The sequence below is a fragment of the Phalacrocorax aristotelis genome, chromosome 10 (assembly GCF_949628215.1).
Source record: "Phalacrocorax aristotelis chromosome 10, bGulAri2.1, whole genome shotgun sequence".
In the NCBI taxonomy this organism is placed as follows: Eukaryota; Metazoa; Chordata; class Aves; order Suliformes; family Phalacrocoracidae; genus Phalacrocorax; species Phalacrocorax aristotelis.
Window position 1 is genome coordinate 4,535,523 of NC_134285.1, and position 24,698 is coordinate 4,560,220.

Here is a 24,698-nt window from a genome sequence, read left to right on the forward strand (position 1 = left end):
GAGGCTTGACTGGTGTTGATCGTTTTCTTCTGTGCCTTTTCTTGATGGTAGCTCTGTGCTCTGATCTAGCTGTGCCAGGCTGTGTGGGTCAGCTATCTGATGGGGGGTGGATGCTGGTGCTGCAGGCTGGCTGGTGTGCAAGCTGCATGGCTTGTGGTGATACAGTGGGGAAAAGCTGAGCCTGCCAAGCCTGCAGCTCTCCAGGGCTGCTGTGAGCTGTGGAGCTCTCCAGATACTGCAGTGTGTGAGCTGCTGGAAGAGCTGTGCTCTGAAATGCTGCTATGGGTGTCTCCTTAGCAGTGTGATACAACTAGCAAACTGGGTGGTGATGGCATGAACATTGTGCTGAAGTAGTTGGCTTCTCCCTTAGCCAAGGCTCCTTGGCCAGCCTGCAGCCCTGCATGGCCCATGGGCCAGTGTCCCCTCTTCTACCTGCACCAGGTGCCTGAACTTGTCTGGTCTGGTCCTGGTTTGCCCTGGGAAGGGAGGCCTGGGTTCAGCTTGCTGGGTGGAGCAGCTTTCCAAAGGCAGGAGAAAGTCTTGTGAAGTGGAAAAAACTGACTTCAGAGAGCAGGGCCACTGGGATGTTACACATGGCTGGGGTGGGGCTGGGAAAAGGGCGTAGGGAGAGAGGAAGCTCTTGCATGGTGAGTGACACCTACAGCTCCAGGACTTGCTGTGGGCAGTGCAGATACCTGCCTGTAGCCCAGCCTCTGCCAGGAAGGAGGCTTGCACAGCTTCTTGGTTCTCTCCCTATCTTCTGGGCTTCTGAATCTTCCGTGAAGCTTAGCCTATTTTGATGAAGTTCTCCAGCTTCGTGAAAACGAGCAGCCACAGCGGGGACCCTCACAAAGCCATGCTGGGAGCTGAGATGTTGTCAGACACAAGCAAAGCCTGTGGGCCCTGGGAACTGGAGCCAGCTGTGGAAGGAAGGAGACAGGCAGGACCAGGCTGCCAGGTCAGCGATCAGGGAGAGCAAAGCTAGGTGACACTTGCCAACTCAGGCAGACCAGACCTTGGAGCCTAGCTCACAGGCGTGCTGACTTCCCAAGGCTCCTCCAACCTGCCTGTCTTTGAAGAGCTAATGGCTGTGATTGTGTCATGCTTGCAGCAGATGAAAGGCAGGGAACAGGCTCCAGTGGCTCTTTAATCCTCTGCCTGGCCTGATCCTGCCCCAGCATCATGCTGTATTCAGGGTGGACCTGCTGGTTTCTGCCCTTCATCTCCCCAGCCTCCCTTCCTGGCTGCCCCGGGTGCAGTAGGAGCTTGGCAGGGCTGTAGACACTGGGCTGGGCAGACGAGTTACTGGAAGCACCAGTTTGTAACAGAGAAGGTGAAACAGGTTGGAGCAAGGCCCAAACTGGGCTTATAACCTAAGGTCTTGGGGTGAGGAGGAGGCAATGTCAGGGAGGGAGCTGGTGGGAGCGGGGCAGGAAAAAGGCCAGAAGGCAAGAAGACATGATGGCAGTAGGGAAATGAGGTGCCTTTCTTCAGCCCTCCCTGAAATGGTCACTGATCGCTGTGGAAAAATATGTTGAGACACAAAGAACAGAAGAGATGGTGGTGGCAGTGTGGGAGAAACCACAGAGCAGCAAAACGCTGGGGGCCAAGAGCAGCTCAGGTGGGGCAGGGTGCAGACCCAGGCAGAGGGCAAGCGATGGGCTGCTGCAGAGCCACTGGGCGTGGGGAAGCCAGGCTGATTTTCATGCTCCACAGCGTAGCAGGCAAAGCTTTCTATTAGTTCACACTTTGCAGGGTGGTTTTTCTCCTTTCTTCCTATTTCACTTGCTGTTCCAGGCAACCAGCCCTCCCAGTAAAATGAGGCTGAGCCTTTCACAGCCCTTCCTGATGCCTCGCCAGCGCAAGGCCACGGTGTGCACAGCTACTCTGTCGGCTGCTCCAGCAAGGCTCGGTTTATTCCTCCTCTGGGCCATTACATGCTGAAGAAAAGAATGTGGTGCCGGGCAGGGAAGCCTGCGAGCATTACTCACTGCTCCCAACTCTGGTGAGCAGGGGGGAGCCCGCAGTGATTTCCCCTCAGGAACGCCAGACGCTGGAAGAGGGGGGATTTCTTTTTTTAACCGCAGTTTCTCTGTCATTGCGTTTCAGAGGGCTCGGTTTGCCCCTCACTGTTTCACAGAAGTGGGGGAATGCCGAGGGGCCTGTCACAGGGAGGGTGGGAGAGGAGATGTTTTAGCTGTGTTCTGGCTCTTAAAGCCACCAGCCATGGGCAAGACTCAAAGGAGAAGACGTGTAGGAAATAAGCAGTCTCCTGGCTACCTCCGCCTCCTCTCCAGCACACAAATAGCTAGGGCTTGTGGGGGGACCAGGAGGTTTAAAGCGGCCACCCATGGGCCAGGCTTAGTGTGTCCCCCTGTCTGGCTCAGCAGCAGTGATGGACCAGGATTTCTCAGGCTGCAGAAATGGTGGGACTCAGCCGCAGAGCCTTGCAAGCCACCCAGCACTTTCTCACCTCCCTTTAGCTGCCTGGGAGGAGCTGGCTCAGCTAAAGGGAGCTGAGCAAACACGTTTTACTCCCTTTCTTTCTCCAGAGCTCCCAACTTTCACTCCTGCTGGAGACAGTCACTGGCACTTCACCTGCAATTAGCTGGTGACCTGGAAAGTCACCTTGCTGAGCCGCTTATGGAATCAAGCCACCACCAGGAATTAGTGATGTCCTTGGCAAAGGAGACGGTTGCAGCTCTCGGGATTTAGCCCTGAACGGCCTCATTGTCTTTAGCTGTGTTAGGGTGTGTTGACCAGAAACGGTCCTCAGCTAGGGGGGCCCCGTTCTCTCGTTAGCAACCATGTGCTGCTTCAGGAGAGGTGCCAGCTGGCTGTCTGCAAAAGTCCCAGGAAATCCCAGAGCATTCAAACAAAACTGTCCTCCTTGCAGAAGTCCCTTCTGAGGGTGCAAAGCATCAGCTTCAGAAAATGGGTTTTCCGAGGTATGACTTCAGGGATGGGACTGGGTATTGATGGTGCTTGGGGCAGGAGGAGACCTGGTCTTTGAAGTTGGTCTTTGCAGGACTGCTGACCTGGAGCCTGCCCTGACTTGTATTATACCTATCTGTAATCTCCTTTAGCAGGCCTTACTGTACTAAACTGTATCAAGGATTGAAAATCACTCACAGCAGCAGAGCTAGCAGTTCATACAAGCTTACCAAGTGCTCTGGCCACTGTAGTCCAGCTGGGCTTTAGTCATGCTGACAAAAAGATGAGATGTCCAGATTGTATCAGTCTTAAGAAGCAACAGAGGAGACAGATTACCCAAGACTTTCCAGAGGGAAAACCATAAAATCCCCAGGTGAGTCTGGCCTTGAACTTGATACCAGCATTAATTTGTTTGCCCTCCTGGACTGGGACAGCATAGTATGTGCCTGCCTTCTTTGGGCTAAGAAAACTGTGTGTTAGTCGCAAGACAATCGAAGTCTGCCCTGAGATGGCCCAGCCCTGAACTGAACCCATCTTCACGGAAGGCTCCCAAGTGCCCACACTGAGAAGAGTGTTCCTGAGGCGAGGTACAGCAGGGAGGGTTTCTCCTCTCACTGTCTGGCCACCTCCCAGCAACTATCAAGAGAAATGCCAGAGTTCAGCATAGCTGTTAGTTTCCTTCCTATTTTACCGCCCATCTGAGGTCCTGCTGCTGCCTTTGTATTCAACCTCCATGTCTTATCTACACTGCCACATTACTCATTTATTTGGTGGATCATAAGTCCAAGTGCAGCTCCTCTTACAAACTGCTGTGAGCCTGGTTTCTCCTTGGGAGGTTCTTGTACCTATCTCTGTTCCCAGCTCTTATTTGGGTTGTCAACTGCTGTCTGGTCCATGTACACCTAAGGGTTGGAGGGAACCCATGGCTAGTCCTAACACAGGCTGCTCCAGCGCTGATCTGACTCTCTGGGCAGGGCTTTTACTCTGCTTATGGGCCCTGCTGATGATTATATTTACTATTTGCATTGGAAATGCAGATCTCCTCCACCCTGGTCTCTGCTTTCCCTGATGACTGCAAACATGGTAGGCTGGTATTTTTCCCAGATGTCAAACAAGTCAGGCTTGACTGAAGGGCCTCCGGATTTAATTTGTCACTACCTTGTGTTTAAGTGAAACACATGACAAACAAAGCAGGTACCGATTCTCTTACTGAGGCTCTCCCTCATCTAAGGGCTAAGAGGCATTTTCCTCTTTGTCTGCAGAGCCTTCTCACAAGCCTAGAAGCAAAGGAGGTAATCAAGACTTGAGGCACTTGCTATTTCTAAGCAAACCCCCCAGTCTACCCCTAATCTAATTTATGGCCTTAAATGGCAACAATCAAGCAGGAAGAAAGCAGTAACCTATTCATATTCCTTTGCGGGTCATCCTTAAAACACATTTTTCTATTAACAAAATTCCCGAAGCATACACGTAACTGGAAATTCCAGTGCTGCAGTCCTGTCTGTACTTGAGATTTGGGATGAGGAGCTAAGAGTAACAGTGCTGAGCCAGCTGCTCCCCTTGGACGTTGCTGTGTGCAATGGCTGCAGTCAGAGCAGCCCTGGATGACTTTTGCATGGCCCTCTCTACATCAGTTGAGGCAAAGGGTTGTATCTCACACCTGCAGCCAAAGATAGAATATTTAGCCTGGTTAGCACCCAGATTGATGATTCTTACGTAAGTGACCAGTGAACCTGACGCCATTGGGTTTATATGTAGCGTTTTCCTGGGAGGATGGGGGTGGTACCTGCAGCCCCCTTGTTAGCACCAACCCTTTCAGTGCTCATGGGTGTCCTGTCTTCCATGTCCCAGCTGCTTCCAGCCCACAGCATGAACCGGCAGAGGATCATTCTCCCAAATGCTCCGCTGCCTCCCCAGAAAACAAGGGTGCTAACCCAGCGAGCACCCTGGGGGCCGCAGAACAGCCTGGCAGGGCTCCCTCTGCCCCCCCGCTCGCCTGCTGAGTCACAGCTGCGCCCCATGGCTCCTTGCAGGGTGGATTTATGTTTTCAGAGCCGACTCAGGGCTTTGCGGGGTGCAGGCCTGCTGTGAGTCAGCTGTTGGGGTGGCAGAGGGCCTGTGGCTGGGAGCTGCCCAGGGCAGAGGACGCCGAGCAGCCGCTTGCCTGGATCCTGCTGTCTCCCATGCCCAGAACCGGTGGTCTTGGGGCAGAGGTGAGGGAACCAGGCCCTCTGAACAAGCCGGGTTTTGCCTCTGCACCGCTCGGGGCTGAGAGCTGCTGCCTTCAAGATGAGAGCGCCCTCAGAGATGTCTAAACTGTTACGGGGACGGCACAGCTGATGCGGCCATCCCAACATGGACCCGCCACTCCCGTCATGGCGGCGCCGCTCTCAAGATGGCGCCGAGCGGCGGCTGAAGCCTCCCGCCACACGCCGGGCCACGCTCAAGATGGCGGCGCAGGGGGCGGTGGGGGTGTGGCGAGCCGCGGAAGCCGGGTCATGGCAGCGCCGGAAGAACCGTGCGGCGGCCGGGCCGGCGAGGAGCCAGGCCGGGAGGCGGCCGGTTTGAGCGGGGCCCAGAGGAGGCGGCGGTGGCGGCGGCAGGACCGCGCGGCCGCCGCCATGTTCCGCTGTGGAGAGGTGAGTCGGGGCGGCGGGCGGCTCCTCCCACCCTCCGCTTCTCCCTCCGCGCCGGCCCCTCCGAGGCCCGTTAACCGGGGCTGCGGCGGGGCTCGTCCCTCGCCGCCGTCTCCTTGGTGTGGGGTTGGGGGCAGCCAGGCCCCCCTCAGGGATGGGGGTGAGGCGAGAGGGGCTGGAGCCGGCCCCGGGGGGGGTGAGGGGGCTCAAATGGCGGCGGGGCCAGGAGGTGCCGGCGGGGCTCGGCCCGGGAGAGGCCTCGGGGATCCGGTTCCTGAGGCGGGCCTGCCGCCGTCTAACGGGCGCCAGAATCGCCCCACTCTGGGGTGCCTCTGTGGGGGGGTTTACGCGGGCTGCGAGGTGGGATCAGCTTTCCCCCTTCCTTTTAGGGGATGCCATGGCATTAATGCCAATTTGAGTTTTATTAAAGATGAGTTTTATAAAGTCCCCACCTCCCCCTGAAATCTCCATCATCACGGTGGGGTGGGCTGAGGGCCGTGTCCAGTCCTTGCGCCGCACAAGGCAGCGCGCACCCTGTTGCCTTGTTGTCAGGCGGTCGCAGCGGGTTTGGGGTGCTGTTGCTGGGGTGCCTGTTGTCACCCTGGTGTCGAAGGAAGGAAGGAAGGCAGCTTGGGATGGGGAGCAAAGGGGCTCTCTTGTCCCCTTTGGAGCCCAGCTGTCAGTCATGTGGTTTCAATTGCTGAGGTGTACGCATGTTGCAGAAGAGCTACGGGTGATCCAATGCGGGATTGCAGTTTTGTGTGTGTGTATATATATATATATGATTATGTAACTCCTACGGTTATTGAAATGGATGGCACTTACTTAGAGAAAAGATGTAGAAAGTGACTGCTGCATTATATTTAGAAAGAATGGGAGATAGTCGCTTTCCATTGCAAAGTAAGTGGCAAAAGTAGAATGAATGTGAACTTTTTTTTCCTCATTCTAAAGCAGCCAACAGCAAAACAATGAGTGAAGGTACTGTGGCTTTGGGTGAAGTTTTGCACTACCTCCGTGTTGTCTTCTAAGGGAAAGCTTTTGGTTTGTTCTTGCAGATGGAAATACGTAAGGATTTAAGTGTTTCTGTTTTGTCTCAGTTTATAAATCCTTATGAGAGTTGGGGTATCTGTTTTCTCACAATCTTTGCTGACATTTCTGAGCTAGTAGCTTTTCTATTTTTTTTTTCTTTTTCTTCCCTTCCCCCCCCCCCCCCCCCCAGGAGATCATAAGTGGGGAGAGCGAGGAGGAAAGCAATGGCGTCAACTTGATGGAGTTCTCAGATGAGATCCTTTTGCACATCCTCAGTTACGTCCCTTGCACAGACCTTGTCCTGAACGTCAGGAGAACCTGCAGGAAACTTGCAACACTTTGCCTTGACAAGAGTCTAACCCATACAGTTTTACTTCAGAAAGACTATAAGGTGGGGAGAGTAGCTTGCTTCTTCTGTTAGCTATGAAGACAAATCTGACTTCTGAAAAAATGCCAAGGAATAGAACTTTCCTATGTGTCTGCATAAATGAACTGCTCTTGAACTCTGAAATCAAATAAACAATAAACTGTTTTATAAAAGCATTTGTTTTCCAGAATGCTTTGTTAGAACAGCTCTGTGCTCCCTTAGTTTTCAGTGACGGTATTTTATATAACTATCTTCTCTGTGTTTCTGGAAACTAAAATGAAAGTAAATGTGACTTTCCATTTGTAGCTGTGGTTGTGTAAAGTTATAATTTTCTCAAAATATGTTTTCCATGTTGTTGTGCAAAAAAATCATGTGCATATTTCTGTCAGGCATGCAGTCAGCTAAGCCAGAAATTGTATCTGTGTTATAACAAAAATAAAGCTTGGGAATGAAGGGTGATACGTTTTATGAAGACTGTATCACCAAGTACAGGCAAGGGGAAGCCTCTCTTACTCATTTCCAAAAGAGGAAGCGGGATGAAGGAGAATGGAAGGATTCTCCTTTCAATTTGAGTTTCCACAGATAGCTAGCTCTGCTGAAATAGCTTTGCTGTTAGAAAATGGAGATGGTCCACTATTCCACTATCAGTTGCTGAACAGATTTGGCCTCACAGTCAGTAATGCAGAACTGCATAAACTAAGAAGCTAAAGGAAGTGTAATGTTAAGGGTCCAAAGCATGGCAGACTAAGCCAGCTACCAGCAGTATAATAATTCTTAGACTGTGCTAGCGTCCTGAGACTTTTGGATGAGCCACATAACAGTGGTTAGCACTTAGATTAACCCCATCTTCAGATGGGAAACTGAGTCAGTACGCACCATTGCCATATATCTCATTGAATCTGGTTTTGTTTGAGTACAGGTAAACAAAGACAAAGTGAAGCAACTGATGAGGGATATCGGAAAAGAGATTTACCAGCTGAACATGGCTGGGTGCTATTGGCTGCCCAGCTCCACTATTGATCACGTAACACGATGCAAGAACCTGGTAAAACTGAACTTGTCTGGGTGCCACATCACCTCTCTCCGTCTCTCAAAGATGCTGTCCACGCTCCAGCACCTGCGCTCCCTGGCGATAGATGTAAATCCGGGTTTCGATGCCAGTCAGCTAAGCAGTGAGTGTAAAGCCACTCTTAGCCGTGTCTCGGAATTGAAGCAAACCCTTTACACACCATCATACGGTGTTGTCCCGTGCTGCACAAGCCTTGAGAAACTGCTGCTTTATTTTGAGATCCTCGACCGCTCGCGAGAAGGTTTTATGCTCTCTGGGCAGCTAATGGTAGGGGAGAGCAATGTCCCCCATTACCAGAACCTCCGTGTCTTTTATGCCAGGCTGGCTCCTGGCTACGTTAATCAGGAGGTGGTGAGGCTGTACTTGGCGGTGCTGAGTGATCGGACACCTGAGAACCTTCATGCCTTCCTTATTTCTGCCCCTGGTAGCTTTGCGGAGACAGGAGCCACTAAAAACCTCCTGGACTCTATGGCTCGAAATGTACGTCTGGATGCTTTACAATTGCCTAAAGCCTGGATTAATGGCTCTGGGCTCCTGCAACACTTGAAGTTCAACAACCCTTTCTACTTCAGCTTTAGCCGATGCACCTTATCTGGTGGTCACCTGATCCAGAGGGTTATTAATGGTGGGAAGGATCTTAAAAGCTTGACCAGTTTGAATCTCAGTGGCTGTGTTCACTGTCTGGCTCCGGAGTCCTTGTTTCGAAAAGCGGAAGATGACATTGACAGTAGCATTCTGGAAAGCCTGGTAGTGTCTTGCTGCAACCTGAGACACCTCAACCTCTCCGCAGCTCACCATCACAGCTCAGAAAGCATAGGGAATCACTTGTGCCAGCTTCTGTCCAGGCTAAAGCACTTGCTCTCATTAGCACTACCTGTTTGCTCCATCACAGATGGTGCTGCAAATGTGGAAAAGCCTCCCACAGCATCTAATTTGGTACCCCAAACATTTGGAAAGAAAGTGCGGATTGGGATACAGACATATCCGAGGAACTTAGCAGACCAGGCAAATCAGAAGGTAGAATCTTCAGTATTCTGGGCTCTGATGGGAAGCCTCCGATTTTTGGAAACCTTGGAAATAATTGGGTCCAGTTTTTCCTCTGCCATGCCCCGCAACGAGCCAGCAATTTGGAACTCATTGCCTCCTTGTGTCCGGGCGCAAAGCGTGGGGGATTCAGAGGTGGCTGCCATTAGCCAGTTGACTTACTTGCAAAGCCTCACCTTAGCACAACTGCCAAATATTCTTACTGGCTCTGGGCTTATTAGTATTGGATTGCAGTGCCAGCATTTGCGGACTCTTTCGTTGGCCAACCTGGGCATGATGGGGAAAGTGGTCTATATGTCGGCTCTCATGGACATGCTGAAACACTGCAAGTGTTTGAGAGATCTCAGGTGAGGGGCTGCCATTGAACATCTCCATTTTGTTTGTGGATCGCCAGAAATGTAGTGTATGGTTTGTTGTGGCTGGTGTTAAAACTGCAAGTGTTCCTGTTCTGGTCAAAAGTAGCTGTAATGGCTTGAAAACTGGGTATTTTCCTTCCTGATTTGTGGAGAACAGGAAGGCATTGCATGCTGTCCTTGAGGGCTCAGGATATGCCCTTTAACCTGTGTTTTAAGAGCAAAAAGTCTCTATGCTGCAACTGCCTTCCTTTTAGATAAGGAAGAGTGGATGCTGCATATTTGGGAGCTAGCAGCCTGTCAGGGCTGGGTTAAATGCTATGTGCCTTTGCTGACTTTTTGGCCTTGTGTACATGTACATCTCTCAAACGTCCAGGAAGGAAGAGACTGCTACAATGTGTGGATAACATAGAGCTCTCCTTAGGTTTCCCGACGAGATATTTTTCTGCCTTTGGTTTGTATTAAAATCTTGCCTCTTTATTTTTTTAAATTTCTTTTTCTTTTCTTGATAATGTATGGCAAACATTCCAAATGTAGAGTTTGTCCTGTTGGTGTTCCTCTCCTGGTGGGATTTAAAGGATCCTACCAAAGATCTGATCCTAAAGGGTGAATAAAGGAGCTTCACAGTAGGCAAAATGTGCTTATGAAAGCAAAGGGCACGAACCGTGGTGGTTTCCGTGCACCAGTCCATATGAACACAAATGTTATTACTTTAGAAAGCTGGTTTTTTTTTTCTTCTTTTTTTCCCCTAAATCAGCTTCTGTTGGTGAAACTGCTAGACTTGTCAGTCCTGTTATCATCCTCTGTTCACAAAATGGGTCTAAAATGCCTAATAGTAGTAACAGCAAGGTCACTCCTGTGATCACAAAGACAGTGTGACTAAATTTATTGTTCATCAGCCAAGGCTGGTGTTTGTCTGTGTGTTCCTGATCCATTGCAATAGTGAAGAGAGCCAGGGTGGCTAAAACACCTCAGGAGAGTTTTCATTTTCCACCGCTTCTCATTTATAACAGGCAAGGAAAATGTTGGTCTTTCATCCAACGGATGGCAGGTGTTGGAATTTCAGTTGCTTAATGGCTTGGGTCATGTGAATGCATTGCTAATCTTTAGGAGACTAAGTAGCCATGGAAGAGCTAAGATCTGAGGAAGGAGGTTTGGGTGTGCAGTGTTGCTTCACCCAGTCTAGGCCCTGTACTTTCCAGAGACTTTGAAATGGAGGCCAAGAGCAATAAAGATGAGAGGCAGCGTAGAGCCTTGAATAAAGGAAGAACAAGGGAGTCTCCTTGTAACAGCCAGGCGTTTCAATGTAAGCTGTAATTGTTTTCTTGAGTAAAATCTAAGGTTTTATATAGGTTTAAGGGGATTTTCATGTTTAGCACTTCCTCCTTATAATGCAGCTTCTTTTTCATTTGACTAATTCTCTGCTGCTTCTACCCTTTTTTCCCCTCCCCATTTTACAGGCTGAGAAGCTAGTTTAAGGGGCTATTCCAAAGCAACATTGTCACCTAGCGGGCGAAAGGCAGTATTGCAAGCTTGTCTGTTGTGTCACAGAGATTAACCTAAAAACCTGCTGTGAGGTTGCAGGGGCCCAGTAACGCTGTTGGAAAGTTGGGAGAGGCTTCCCATCTCCTTAATATTAATTTTAAGCTATTACCCAAGCGCTCGTGGGCAGTTAGGATCTCTTCAGGCAATGCTACCTGGCCAGCAGTTACAGGCTGAGACTCTAAAACAAAATTTATCAATTAACAGGGTTAAGTTGCTGAGATACTTCCTCCCCCCCTCCCCCGTACTACAAAAGCCTATGCAGAGATTATCCAGATCAGGTTGGGACGGACAGCTTGTTATCACCTAATGGATTAATCTTGGAGCTCTTGGCCTTGCTGACCCAATGACTGGGATTCCCAAGTACTTGGAGGCCCTGTAATAAATCTGTGCTAAACAGACGTACTCCCCTGGTGGCACCAGCCCCAAGCAGGTTCTGCTTCCTGCGGACTGGTTTCTGTGAGGGACTCATCCAGTTACGCTGCTAGTTGAAACATGGTCCCTTTGTTGGTCAGCTCTGGCTTCACCATGTCATTTTGTTGTCCTGCTCTGGGCTGTGATGTAAGATTGTGGATAGCCATGATAGAGGATCCTGTCTCTCTTCTCTGGGCCAAGTGTTTCAGGTAAAGGTTGAACTGATGATGCTTCTTCTTCCAGTGGGAGAGCAGTAGTTTTGATCCTTTGCCATCCCCTGACTGGGAAGGGCTGGTTGTGGTCACTGCTGGCTCAGAGGCCCAACTTCTGCATCACCATGTGTGGGTGGGTTGTGAGATTTTCATGCCTGCTCCTCTCTAGGCAGGAAACTGAAGGTGACCGGTTTGATCAGTGTTTGGTGCACTGGGAACAATAAGTCCCTAAATCCACATCAGCTGCTTGGTGGATGTCAGGTAGCAAAAGCCAGGCTGTGCTTGTCATAAGACCAGAATGGATCTGCTGGTCAGATCTAAGGCTCATCTTACCCAACAGGCTTTGTGGAAAACTTGCAAAACCAGGGTTTCTCCCTGTGGGCGCTAGAATTCTGCAGTTTAGGGCCTTTCTTCTTATTTGTGTCCTTGTCCTTTAGCACACACTGTTCAAGAATAACTAGCAAGCAAGAGGTCTGAGCTTGCAGTGCTGAGTTTGTTGTGCCATACTGCTGGCACAGCCAGTTAGGTTATCGCATGTGTGACACAGGCGGTGGGGAACACTGGTTGCTCCGTTTGCCACCCCCCATGAATGTGTTGTCTTCCCTCTTGTCTGAAAGCAGCCCAAGCATGAATTGCCCATTGACTTGTTTTTGTTTATTCTTGCAGGCTGGAACAGCCGTACTTCTCTGCGGGCGCCCAGTTCTTCCAGGCACTGAGTCATTGCTCCTCTCTCCAGCGGCTTTGCATCGTCTCTCGGAGTGGGACTCTGCAGTCTGACGCAGTGATGTCATTCATGGCCAACTGCCTTGAGGTCATCATGTGCCACATGTTTATGGGAGAATCTCTTACCGTTTGCAAAAATCTCCAGCAATCTATTGTCCGGAGGTGAGTGCGGAAAGGGGTTGATGTGGGATTTCTGGAGGTGTTGAAGATTTATCTCCATTTGCTCGCTTGCCAAGGTTTATATGGCTTGGAGCACTTGTTCCAAGAAGCTAATAGGTACTGTGTAACCGCTTGGCACATGAACTAGCCTCTTATTAAAATAAAAGTGAATCAGTGAAATATTTGAAGGTATTATATAAATTTTTGATTCCATTCCCACCCATGTTCTCTGTAGTTCAGTTGGCTGAGTTGAAGTTCTGAATGTAAAGCTCCATCATAAATCAAATGACACTTTTGGTGTAAACAAAACATCTGCCGACATTTTAAGTACTGAGAGATTTGACCTTGAAGCTTTCCTCCTTTCCCACAAGTGACTAAGATAATTCTCCATCCTCTAATCACTTGTAAATGTCACTTACTGATAATCCCCTGGCAGCGCAATTCAAAGCCTTTAAAGGGTTGTTGTGAAGGGTTTTTCTTCGGGGGTGGGGGGGTCCGTGTGGGAGAATTGGTACAAACTGCCTTTGCACGTTTGGCAGTTCTTAAATGCATTTTGCCTGGCCCCTTGCAGTGTTCTGAGGCTCACGTGGTGGGAAACGTTTGTGTGTGAGCCGTGAACTGCATTTGAAAAGAGAGCTTTTAATTACGCTTGGCATTTTGAAATCTTCTAATAGTGGCAGTCGTCTTACAAAATATTTCCCATGCAACAGACTTTCCATTATTATTTTTTTTCTATAAGGCTTTTTCTCCACCTTCAGTCTGTTTTCTTTGTCACCTACTGTTGCTTTGCCCTGTTAAGCTCTAATAAAAATTTCAAATCACATGGCATTATTACTGCATCCTAAAGGGTGCTCCTCCCCCCCCCTCCAGCCTTTCTCCAGCTTCAAACTGACTTATTACACTTGGCTTGTTTCCGCGGATCAAATCCAGAAGAGCCTATGACTATATTAGCTACCTACCAGACTGCGCACGAGGTTGGTTGGTACTGCCTTTAAAAGGCTCTGTGTCCTTCTGGGATAGTGATTGTTGGAAACATCTAAGTAAATTCCTTGTGATGCAAGAAGCAGTCTTTGAGTTTATTTTTCACAGGGCTTCATATCTGTAAAAACATTTCTGGGTAGGTTTCGGTTGTGCTTTGGGGATCCTTAGAAAGAACCAAGAATCCGCAGTTCCCGTTTTGTGTTTTGCCCTCCCCTCTGAGATGCCGTTGCAGTACTGCCCAAAACTTTAATGTCTGCTTCCTGAGTAGAAATATGCTGTTCTGCAGTCTTTTCTCCCTCCTTTTCCCTGTCATGAATGGATTTTCACTCCATTCTGTACCTCTTAATAATTTAAACCCTAGGAACTTTCCAAAGAGCAGTTGATGCCTTGTGGAAAGATTAAAAACTATTTTTATATTTAGCAACAGTTCTGGCTGTCATGCTATTTTTCTTCTTTTGTATTTTATTAATAGAGACGTTTGTATGAAAACAAGATTTTTGAAGTGTGGTGGTGGTGGTAGTTTGTTTTTTTTTTCTTGCTGAAGAGAGCATCTGCTCCCACTGCAAATTCTACACCTGAAATCATAATCTTCTATGACATTGTAATTGGTGGCTCTGGAAACTATTTTGATGTCACGTAAGATTATGACTTCAGGAGGAGGATAAGCAGTGGGAGCAGATGCTCTCCTAAGCAACAAAGATCCCGTTCTCATGCAACTGTCTCTAGTAATAAAATGGAAAGAACAAAATACAGAAAATGATGTGTAAGCAAAGCCTGGAGTCTTCCACGAGCCATCAGTGAGTTTTTAACCACGTGTCTTTTCCAGTGATCCCACACTCATCCTTACACAAATGTGCCTTCAGATGGGGTCAGGAATTGACTTTCTCTTGACTGCATTTTGTCTGCTACTCCAAGGGCAAAGAGACATGCAGTAAAGCCTGTGTGTGAGCTAGTTCATTGCTTAAACCTGTGGATAAGGCCCTAATTCACACAGCATGGCTTCCTCTAAAAATGTGCTGCTAGCGTCTCTTTAATCCGAGTTTTAAATTGGAAAAGCCCATTGGGCAGCAAGTTTGAAGTTATATATCCTTGTGCCAGAATGAAGTAAGGTGATTTATCCCATTGTTTGGTTGGTGGTTGGTTGGTTGGTTTTTTTTTTTGATTTGGAATGTGTGCAGACACTGTGTGTGGGGAAAACATGGGGAGTGGGTGGGAAGGAGGAGGCAAGAGCAGGGAAGGCAAGGCTGTGAGCCTTTCTTTGTTTGCTCCCTTTCTTGAGCTGGGGGAATTGATCCATATTACTCGGGTCCTATTAAGGGTTAGAGTTCCTGTTTTAGGGCTATGGAGATGGTCTTGTTTAGGCTGAAAGCAGCCAAGTGATTGCTGGTTTTGAACAGGGAGGTGGGGCCAAAGGGACTCCCATTCTCCTCTAAAAAGAGAAGAAATGCGAGTGGGAACTGGAAGGGCCTCAGGCTGGGTGTGCACGGGTAGTTTGCTGCAGGTGGTAGGGCTGGGAGGGCTTGAAAATGCAGTCTAGTGCAGTGCAATCCTTTTTGAGACATGGATGCACAGGAGGGTTTGGATCACAGAAGAGGCTGAGACCGATTGGGAGAGAACAGACTGGTTTCAGCTGCGGAGTTGTACTGGAAGATGGTGTATATACAGGGTGTGGTGATGGGAGCTTAGGTGTTAAATCTCCTGCATCACACCGATGGGTTAAAGCCGGAACTGATTCTCAAACGCTTCCCTTTGACAGTAAAATAAGGTTAGTATTATGTATTTCTGTTCTACTGGCCCAAAAAGAGAGTTGTTCTCATGTCTGTTAGTCTTGTGACAGCTCTAAACCAGGCCCTGTGGTGTCCAGCTTTCTTGAGGGCAGCTTTCTGGTTGAAGTTTGCTGCTATTTGGGACAAATTAGTTTACGTATTTAAGTCATTAAAAGCTCTGATTCAGTTCTGCCTCTTTTGCAATGAAACGCTCTAAGCAGAACAGCACTCATCTGGAGCCCTCATCAGCAAACAAGAGGCTTGCAAGGGCAAGGTCTCCTCTGAGCTTTAGAGAAGACTGTTTCCCTCTGGGCAGATAAATCATTGCAGTGTTTTTCTTTCTTCTTTTTTCTTCTATGTGAATGGGAGGGGTAATCTTCATGGTTCAGGGAGACGCTGTGCACATTAGAAGGACCTAGTGGTTAGAGTGGGAGATGTGGCTTGAGTGATCCATATCCACTTCCCTGATCTTCCTCAGATTTCACATGTGACAGTGGTCTAGTCTCAGTTTCTCTGTAAAATGACATTTTTTTTTCCTATCACATGGTGCTCAGCTGCTGCCGCACTTCATATAGTAGTAGATCTAACAAACACAGTGTTTTCTCTTTTATGCTTGGATCCTAACTTAGACAAAGTGCTTCGCTCCAAGCGTGTGTTGTCTTTGTTTAAATAACTTTTCTGTTAAAACCACTGCAGTGGTAATTCCAGAAACACTAAAATACCACAATTTGAGGACCCATGGTTGTAGGTTCAAGCGTGACCCCAGACCTGTTGCTGTGCAAAGAGACTTCTTTGCAGAAAAGGGAGATTTGCTTCACCCTTTTGGGCTGAGTTGCTGTGCTGGAATTCTTTCTAAATGCTTGCAAGGAGCTGTGTGTCCAAAACTCAGTCTGAGGGGAGGGGGCTTGCTTGGAACAGCTTTCCCCGAGGGTTTCCACACTGTTATTTTGTGAAATAGTCAGTAGATGGAGCTGTGACCTATGGAAGGTGTCCCACTGCTTACTGATGTGTTGCATGCTAAATAATCGTATTTATACGCCTGTATTTCTCTGCCCCAGAAATCTTGCGGGCAAGGAATTTGGATGACTTCAGGGTTGCACAGCTACATGGCATGGTTAGTGGGCACTTCACAAATATGCAGGAGACGTTGTTTTCCTGGTGAAGCTTACCAGCAGAAAACAGGCTGGAAGAGGGGGTGGGAAATGTTTTGGCAAATAGCCCCTTGGCCTCAAGGACAGATTTTATTTTCCAGTATGTTCCTTCAGAATTTTGTCATTTTTAGCTTAAGTATATAGATAGCTCCTATCATTGTAATGATTTCAAGGACTCTACAACACCAGACGATACAAGCCTGTGAAAAGTCCTTGAAAAAACACCTTGGAAAAAATCAAGAAAGCAACAGAAAAAAAAAAACCCAAAGCAAAACAGAAAAAAACTGAGTGCAATGTCATTAGGGATTCTTCATACATAGGGGGAAAGTGTCAAGGCGTAGAGGTGTGGTGTGATTTACAGAAATGCAATCCAAGCTAAGCCATGGTAGAGAGCGTGGTCAGGAAGCAAAAGGCGGTGGTGCAGCTGAAGTGTGTTTTGGGGTGGGGGGTGGGCAGCTGGGCTCAGCTGCTCATGTCTCCCAAAAGCGCTGTCATCATCTCCTGGGGTTGGATAGCTGTTGGGAGAAGGTGCCGAGGGCTGGGGCTGGCTGGGGCCCTGGTGCAGCATCCCCCAGGAGCTGTGGGGTGGGGAGTGGCGGGCTGGCAGTCCTACCTTGAGCTCTCTGCCCCTGTTCCTCTAGCCACGCTGCCTACCTGTCTCCAGCAAATGGCGAGTGTGAGACTCGGGTGACTCTGAGGGTTAACCACTGCTGGAAAGTGCAGAGAATTTTACAATCTTAGGATAATCTGCCTGTTCTGGGGATCCAGGACCCACAGAAAGAGAAACACTAACTTAATCTTCCTTCTTCTGCCTGTGTCATGTATGAGCACCACTTAGTTTGAAGTGACTTTTACAACAGGACTCCTGCCCCTTTCCAGGAATAGCTGTTTCAGTCTGAATTAGATCTTCCTATTCAAGCTTCTGTAGCATTACCTAAATTATCACCTGCTTGTTATTGTCCTTTTTTAACATGAAACTCTTGGATGAAACTTACCTTTTCTTAAACTGCTGATTCCAGTGGCCCTGTGTGGCTGTGAGAGCTGTGATGTTCACTGAAGGGATGAAGCATCCTCCTGGGATTCAGTTGCAGATATAGGGCTTCCAGATGGGAGCATGGGGATGAAACTGGAAGGTGCTGAGTGAGCCAGTCCCTCTCTTGGTGTTTGGCACAGGACTGAACTATCACAAATGAATTTTTGCTCACCTTGGAGCTAACCCTCCCTTGTTGCTATTGCCCTGGATATCCCTGCAGTATTCCTCTTGCCTGGATTCTCATTGTGGGCTCGCCCTCAGAAAACCCCTTTTGGGTAATTCTTTTTACTGTTAGATTGGGTGGGAGGGAGCTGTTAGGGCAGTAAGCAAGTGCAAGATCATCTTTGAATTCAGCAGAGTCCTCCAGCATCCCTCCTGCACTGCCCACCTGACCGGTGCAATTGTATTGACGCTGCAAAAAGCTGGTATTACCACCCAGGGCTTATTTGAGATTTTCAAGCTGGCTTTGCATCCCTTCATCACCTTCTCTTCCTTCTGACCTTGAAAAAGTCCCTCTCAGTAAACCGCTGGCTTTCCTGGATCCCAGAGGCAGCACGGTAGCTGCCAATCCCACTCCGCTAGCCTAAGCATGTTGTGGGCTCAGGCCCTGCGTCTGATTGCAGAAGACTTAATGTATCGCTAGACTGGTGTAGTGAATCATTAGCATCCTGTTCCAGCTTTCATTGTCTGTTTCATTTCCTGCTCTTAGAAACCCCTGAATCATTCTGTCACAGACTGAATAACAAACTGCATCCTTGTCAGCTTGCGTTACCCAAGAATTTGTTGGCGGGCTTGGCGAAGGCTGACTCTGCTTGAGGTGTGGCTCAGACACCTTTGCTTCTACCAGGGATGTGCGTTTGGGTGGGTTCAAATACTTTACAAGCCAGCACGGCTTGTGGGACCATCCTCAATTTGGCATATTATTGTATCTTCTTCTGGGGCACTAACATACCCTTTTCTTAAATGCATTCCTGTGGTTGACCCAAATGGCTTGTTGTAACTGCTAGCTCATGTGTTTTGAAGGGAATTCAGTCCTGAAACGTTCCTTAGAGGGTGGATTGGTTTGTGCATGAAATAGGTTTCAAGGAGTGTACTCCTCTCCCTCTTGCTGAGAAATAATATTGGAGTAGTACTGTCATGCTTTCTTTTCATGAGGGTGTGAAAGGCTGAACGGAAGCATTAACTGCAGCTTTAAAGCATTTCCATAGTAAAATAAATCTAATTGAGCAGTTATTGCAGTAGCTTTTTAATTTGTGGAAGAGATTAGGAAATAACTTTCAGCTTGCTCTGGCAGAGCACTCCCCTAGGATGTGTCCTGGGTGCTCTGGCATCGCTCTTTGGGTTCTTATTCCCTTCCCCTCTAGTCGTCCGGTCACATTTGACTGATGCAGAGTTCAGTCGGCAAAATAATGTAAGAACCTCAGTCTGCAAGTGGTTCACTTCACAGGAGAAGTAGTGGAGTGTCATTCATGCCTTACAGAGAGAAACCACAGTAGAGGGATGTAATTTGCCTCTACTCAGGATGAGTCTGATGTGTATTGCTCCTTCCACAAGACACGATGCAGTGGCAGAAGGTGCTGCATTGGAGATGATGGAAGAGTTGGCAGTGTTGTGTGCGAATGACTTCCAGGGTCCCATTTATGCTCCTGCGTCTCAGGTTGGAGGCTGCAGTGGTGGGACTTAAAGTGAGGGGAAATCACAAGCCTTGGGAGAATGGCAGTTTGTCATGAGGGGATGGAAGACACCCTTAGGGGAAAACCCTTTTTGGAGGAACTATCTCATTGTATGGAGTTAAGAGCAACCTGAAGAATCACAGTGGGTTTCCTTGGGAACTCCTGAAGTCCATTTCTGAGGTTAGAAAATGAAGGCTGCTCAGTGCTGGAACTCTGGCAGGCTTGGAAGTGAGAATGGCACTAAGGAATGTGTCTGCTTTAGACTCAGTGTGTGGAGGCTTTGGACCTCTCTTGGGAGGTTTCTTGGGGGGTGTGAGGGGGGGCAAGGGTCCTCCCTGCTCCCAGAGGAAGGGGCCTGGGGGAATTCCACCTGCAGTTTCTGTGGTGTGGCTGGAAGATGCTCTAGAGAAGCTTCATTTTACACTATTGGCAGTCACTGTAAGCGAGGAGAGCTTTGGCAGTTCCCTGGTACTGAGTTCGGGGCACGGCCAGTGGAACAAATTTTAAGCGTATGTCTGGCCTTCCCTGAAAAGATGAGAAAAGTCTGTGTGTGTATATGTATGTTGGGTCATGCCGCTTGTCAGCTGCTCCAGCTTGTCCTGGCACTTCCTCCATTCCACCGTGCCATGCTTAAGGGATGGGAGTTTCCAGCCTGGCTCAGGTATTGCTGGCTGAAGCTTTCAAGACAGATGCCACATTTGAACTTTCAGATGTGAGAGTTTTCCAGCGAAAACAGACTTATGCTGTGCCTGGCGGAGGATTAACAGGGTTTTTGTGCATGTAGGTGAAAGAGCTGCGTACAGGGCAAAAAGTGAGTTGGTCTGAATTCTCTTCTCTTGAAAAACTTGTGCCTCTCCAGGAGCAGCTCACTGGCCTGTGGGGGAAGTGTAAAAGGAGGAAGAAGAAGGTGTGTGTCTGGAGCAGAGATTGGTTTGTGTTTGTTAGAGCCATGCAAACCGGAGTCCACGTCCGCTCAGCCTCTGCTGTGCTCTGTTCCCCCAAATCAAGCTTCTCCTGGTTTCCTTCCTTACGTTCCTTCTCTAGAGCCTCTTTTCCCATAAGCTCACCTCAGTTTGTGGAGTTCAAAAATCTGGCCCTGATCCACTCCTGATACACAGTATTTCCTCATTTTATCTGGTGTGTGTTGCTTTTGTTCCAGTGCTTAATTATACCACCTTGTGTGCCTTTACTCCTGCTTGCCAGCTCTTGTGAAGTGTGATGTGCTGAGATGTCTGAGTTTGGTGTAGGGCTTTTCTTAGGTTTCTCTGGAAATCTCAAGGGGGAAATAAATTCTTCAGTCCCAAATACTGCCTTCTCCTTTCCTTCAAGTAAGGGAAAGTAAGTTTGAGCAGTACCTAATGCAGTAGAGCTGTTGCCTTCTGGGGTCTGAGGTGCAGGGAATTGCAGGGGGGCATAATCCATGGTTACAGGCTGGCTGGTGAGATTCTCCTACGGCTTTGGGCTGCCCTTTAGCTTTATCAGCAGGTGGAGTCCTGGGGACTCGGTGGCCTCTCTAGAGGTATGTCAGAATACACACGCTGAGAGTGTTTGCCAAGAGGTAACTGCATTCCAGGGAGTGACTCTTTTGTCTTGCTAAAATCGAGGAAATCTGATCAAAGTGCAGCCTTGCTTTAGACTTTTTCTTTTTGACTTTGTCCCTGACCTACTTATTGGATCCTGCCACGCTAGTTGGAAGTAATTGAGACCGTAGTGTTAGGCTTATTTACCAAGCTGTTCACTTGAAAATAACCTTACTGTGTCCGGTCCCCACCTGTCCTGGGATAATTTTGGAGGCAAATAACAAAGCGCCATTAACCCTTTCAGCCACATGCAACTTTTTCAAGATCTGACTATAGAGTAGAGTGAGGTTATACCTCTGCTGATACCAGGAGGAATTTTGACACAGGTTGTGCTTCGCTGTTCGTTTCCCAGCTCCATGGATGATTCCAGCCGGCTGCCGAAGCCAGGCCCACTATGTGTCCACATCCAAACGAGGATGCTTCAGAGACCTCCTTGTAAAAGTTCCCGCTGGGTGGTTGTTGGTTTGCCGTTGAGTCTGCTGGACCAGAGGCTATGCTGGAAAATATGTATCAGGGGGTATTTTCTTTGTTATCCCAGTGGTTGTTTCTGATTAAAGGATCTGTTTTGAAGGGGCTGCTAGTCAGTTGCCTAGAAAACTTGCTTTCATTTAATTAATCATGATGAGTTTAGTCTGGAGATTTTGTAGGAGAGAGCAAGCAAGCAAGCATATCCTTGGCTTCTTTCCCTTGGAAAAAAAGCAGGGTTTCATGTCTGAAACTGCAGCTCTTTTGTCTCCCCAGGTCGACATCCTTCTCTGTCCTTCGGGTTTTAATTTTACAAGCCATGCGCTTGCAGAGGTGGATCCAGTTTGAAGTCCATCCAGGTGTGGAATGAGGAAAGAACCGTCAAGAAGATTACAGGAGCTATTCTGCAACTCATTAACTCAATCTCTTCCCCTTCTTGTTATCTCCTCCCCATGCCCGGGGCCTTTTGAACTAGTGCTCTAAGTGCTTCTCACTTAATCTAGCCCACCTGGACAGGTGTATGAAGAAAGGAATTGCCTTCCGGGGAAGGACTAAAGCAGCGTAGATTGCAGAGGGAGTCTGCTTTTGGGAACTGCTAATCCCAGTTTAACATTATGACAGCTGCTCGTTAAAATCAGGGTGTTTTTTAACAGGCAGTTAAAGGAGAGGCTTTGCACGCACATTTAGCTGAGAATAATAGTGAACCATGTGCATTTGATTTTTTTTTTTTCTTAAATCACGCAAATTGTATGTGGAAAGAATTCTCCGGCGTCAACTTGCTGGGGTATGGAATTTACAAGGTTTTCAGTAACATACAGTTTCCTGTTGGGGGGGGGGGGCGAAATTACAAAGCTTTCTTTTTTTCTTTTTTTTTTTTTTTTTTTTGTTAAAAAAAAGATCAAGTTCAAACCTCTCCTATAAATCCAGCCTCTTTGGAAGGTATACTTACTGTGTTGGGGTATTTCAGTTGTCTTGGTGGCAGATTGTCATCTAAACTTGTCTAGGTTCTCATTTTTATAGCTACATGTAAAGGCTGCTTATAAACTACAATTTTGTATATGGTGAGAAGGCAGCGTGCAGATCTAATTTGGGAGAGTCTATATACAAAGAAAGAAGCAGAGGTTTCTTTGCCTTGGGGAGATGGCTGTTTCTTCTTAGCTGAACTGAAGTAAACTTTGTCTATGAACATGATTTTCTCTGCAGGACTGTGGTGTTGGATAAGAAACATGAAGAACTGAGGCAGAGGAGGGACTATCAAAGAGACGTTTGCTGTATTTTATGTGATTACACTTCAGACTTTACCAGTTGCCTCCCAGATCAGCGGTTATTTGGTGGTTGATTTCTTGTAGGCAGTGCTGTGGAAGTAAGAAGCCGTGCAGCTCCTACATAAGCCCCCAGATCCACTCAAGGAGCAGTGTCCTTTTCTGCCAGCCCTTAGGCATGAGGCTTGAAGGGCAGGTCTGTGATGCAGAAAGATATAAAATTGCCCTGGGTAGTTTGATGCTGGAAATCCTTACTCCTGCAGCTACTTATGTTCAGGCAAATTAATTTACTCACCAGGACTGAGCAACTAGCCTTGGAATGGGAGTTTCTCTGCTACATTTTTGGCAGCTGTACTCCAAATCGTTTGTGGATGGGAATGTCCTTTCTGTCTCCCTGGGCAATGCCAGTCTCTCACGGCCTCTTCATCAGCTCTCTCTGTTGCTACCTGGGATTTTCATGTGTCTTTCCAGCAGCCGAATCTCCAGCCGTTCCCTCTCTGTTTGACAGAGATCTGGCCATTTCAGAACTAGAGATGAGCTGGGAATTTTCCAGATACGCATCTGTATGAGAAGTTTGTTGAGCAGTGAATTCCTCTTTCGACCTAACACAACTTGATTCAGCCTCAAGGGACTGATGCTGCCAGTTTGACTCTGCCTCCTTTAGAGTGATAATGAACTGGCCCTTGTCACACGGTTCAGAGGAAGCATCTTGGTGGCATGGGGCTAATAGTCACAAGTCTTTTAATCTTAAGGGTGTAACTCTTAAGTTACAGCATAACTTCCCTTTACCTCCCATCTTTAAAAGGCTGAACTCTTGTTATGCTACACTGAGTAATACTATTTCTCTTCCCCCCTCGTTCTCTTACTCACCAGGTTGCTATCATGTAGAGTACTTGCTGATGGGATCTTGGACTCTTTTTGTACAGCTCTTTTTACATTGTATAAATGGCTTTAACTTTTGCTGTTCTCTTCCCCTGCTCTGTAGTTATAACCCTGCTGCTCCTTTCTCATGCTTGTGAGATCTGGCTTGTGTGCTGGAAGGCAGACCCAGTGGTGTGATGTGGGCAAGAAGAGCTGGGAGGGCAGGAGGAAAATGTAGATTTCTCTAAAAGTGGACCAAAAGGCTAAGGCTGTAGATTCAGAAACTGGAACCCAAAATTCAAATGGCAAACAGGGATACTTGTGAGTGTTTCTGTTAGGGTAAATTCCTGTGGTGCCAGGACAGGTTTTCTGCAACTTGGATTAAAAAGGAGGCTGCAGTGTGTGTGTGTGTGCCCGCACACTTAAATGCTTATCTGCAGATCTGAGCTTTTAAAACTTGCTCCTGCTCTAATTGCGGAGCGTGTAGACTCTGCATGCAGAGCAACCCAGCCTGAAGTGATAATCCCAGGCTCAGCCCCGAGGGGATGGCTGGCGCTGCTCTGGCCTGATTTTGTTAATGGCTCTGCAATTTGCCACTGGCTTGTAGGTGGTTTAAATTGTTATCTCTGAGCACCTTGCGCAGTTTGGGCAGAGCTCTTAGGATCTCTGGTCCTCTAAGAAATACCTGTATGCTCTGATCTATTAATTAATTTAGTTTTAAAAGCTTCTTCCTCCCTCCTCATGTTCGGCCCCATTTGGGCTTGTGTCAGCTCAACAGTCTCACTGCAAAGGCGTGCAAGCCCAGCCTGCGCTCCCTGCTGATGCACAGGAGAGTGGAAGACCTTGCCTTCCAGCTGCCCCTCCTGCCTCATCTGAACAACCCTTCCTTGCCCACACCGCTGTGTGATCTATATCCCTGTAATCGTCTTCCCTTGCACTGGAGAATTTGTGTTTCTCCTTGGCTAATAACCTGTGTCTGATTTAGTTTCCAGGCGGACCGCCCTGCATTAAATGTCGTCATTTTCCCTCTGCTTCATGAGGACTTGACAGAGGTCATCAGAGATGTCCCCATGCGGCACTTGGATGAAATTACCTTGTTTAAAAGCAGAGTGGCTGAGGAACCTCCCAACTTGTGGTGGTGACTGTCACAGCATGGAAAGGACAGTCAGTGTGAACACATGAAATAGCTTCTTGTTGGCCTGGATTCCCCGTCTTCAGCTCCTGGCCACCTCACTGGATGCTGTACAATCACTTTAAATAGGTGCAATTGCAAAATAAAAAAAAGCTGGTCCTTTGCAGTGGGGAAACATCTGTTGGATATTGCTTGCATCTGAAAATCCTGTCTCAAAGGCTCCTGGAATCTGATGATTATTTCCTTGCAGTTAATATGAATTGCTTTGTTATTTTACTGAAGTTAAAGGTAAGAGAAACTGACTTAACAATG

General features: G+C 48.0%; 1 protein-coding gene across 1 annotated transcript; it reads left to right on the plus strand.

Moving 5' to 3' along the window:
- Positions 1 to 5,309: 5,309 nt before the first annotated feature.
- FBXL18 (F-box and leucine rich repeat protein 18) lies at positions 5,310 to 24,698 on the plus strand. The gene is made up of 5 exons (XM_075104823.1): positions 5,310 to 5,573; positions 6,790 to 6,990; positions 7,886 to 9,426; positions 12,267 to 12,485; positions 24,240 to 24,698. The coding sequence occupies exons 1-5, from the start codon at positions 5,310 to 5,312 to the stop codon at positions 24,394 to 24,396; spliced, it is 2,382 nt and encodes a 793-aa protein (XP_074960924.1). The 3' UTR covers positions 24,397 to 24,698.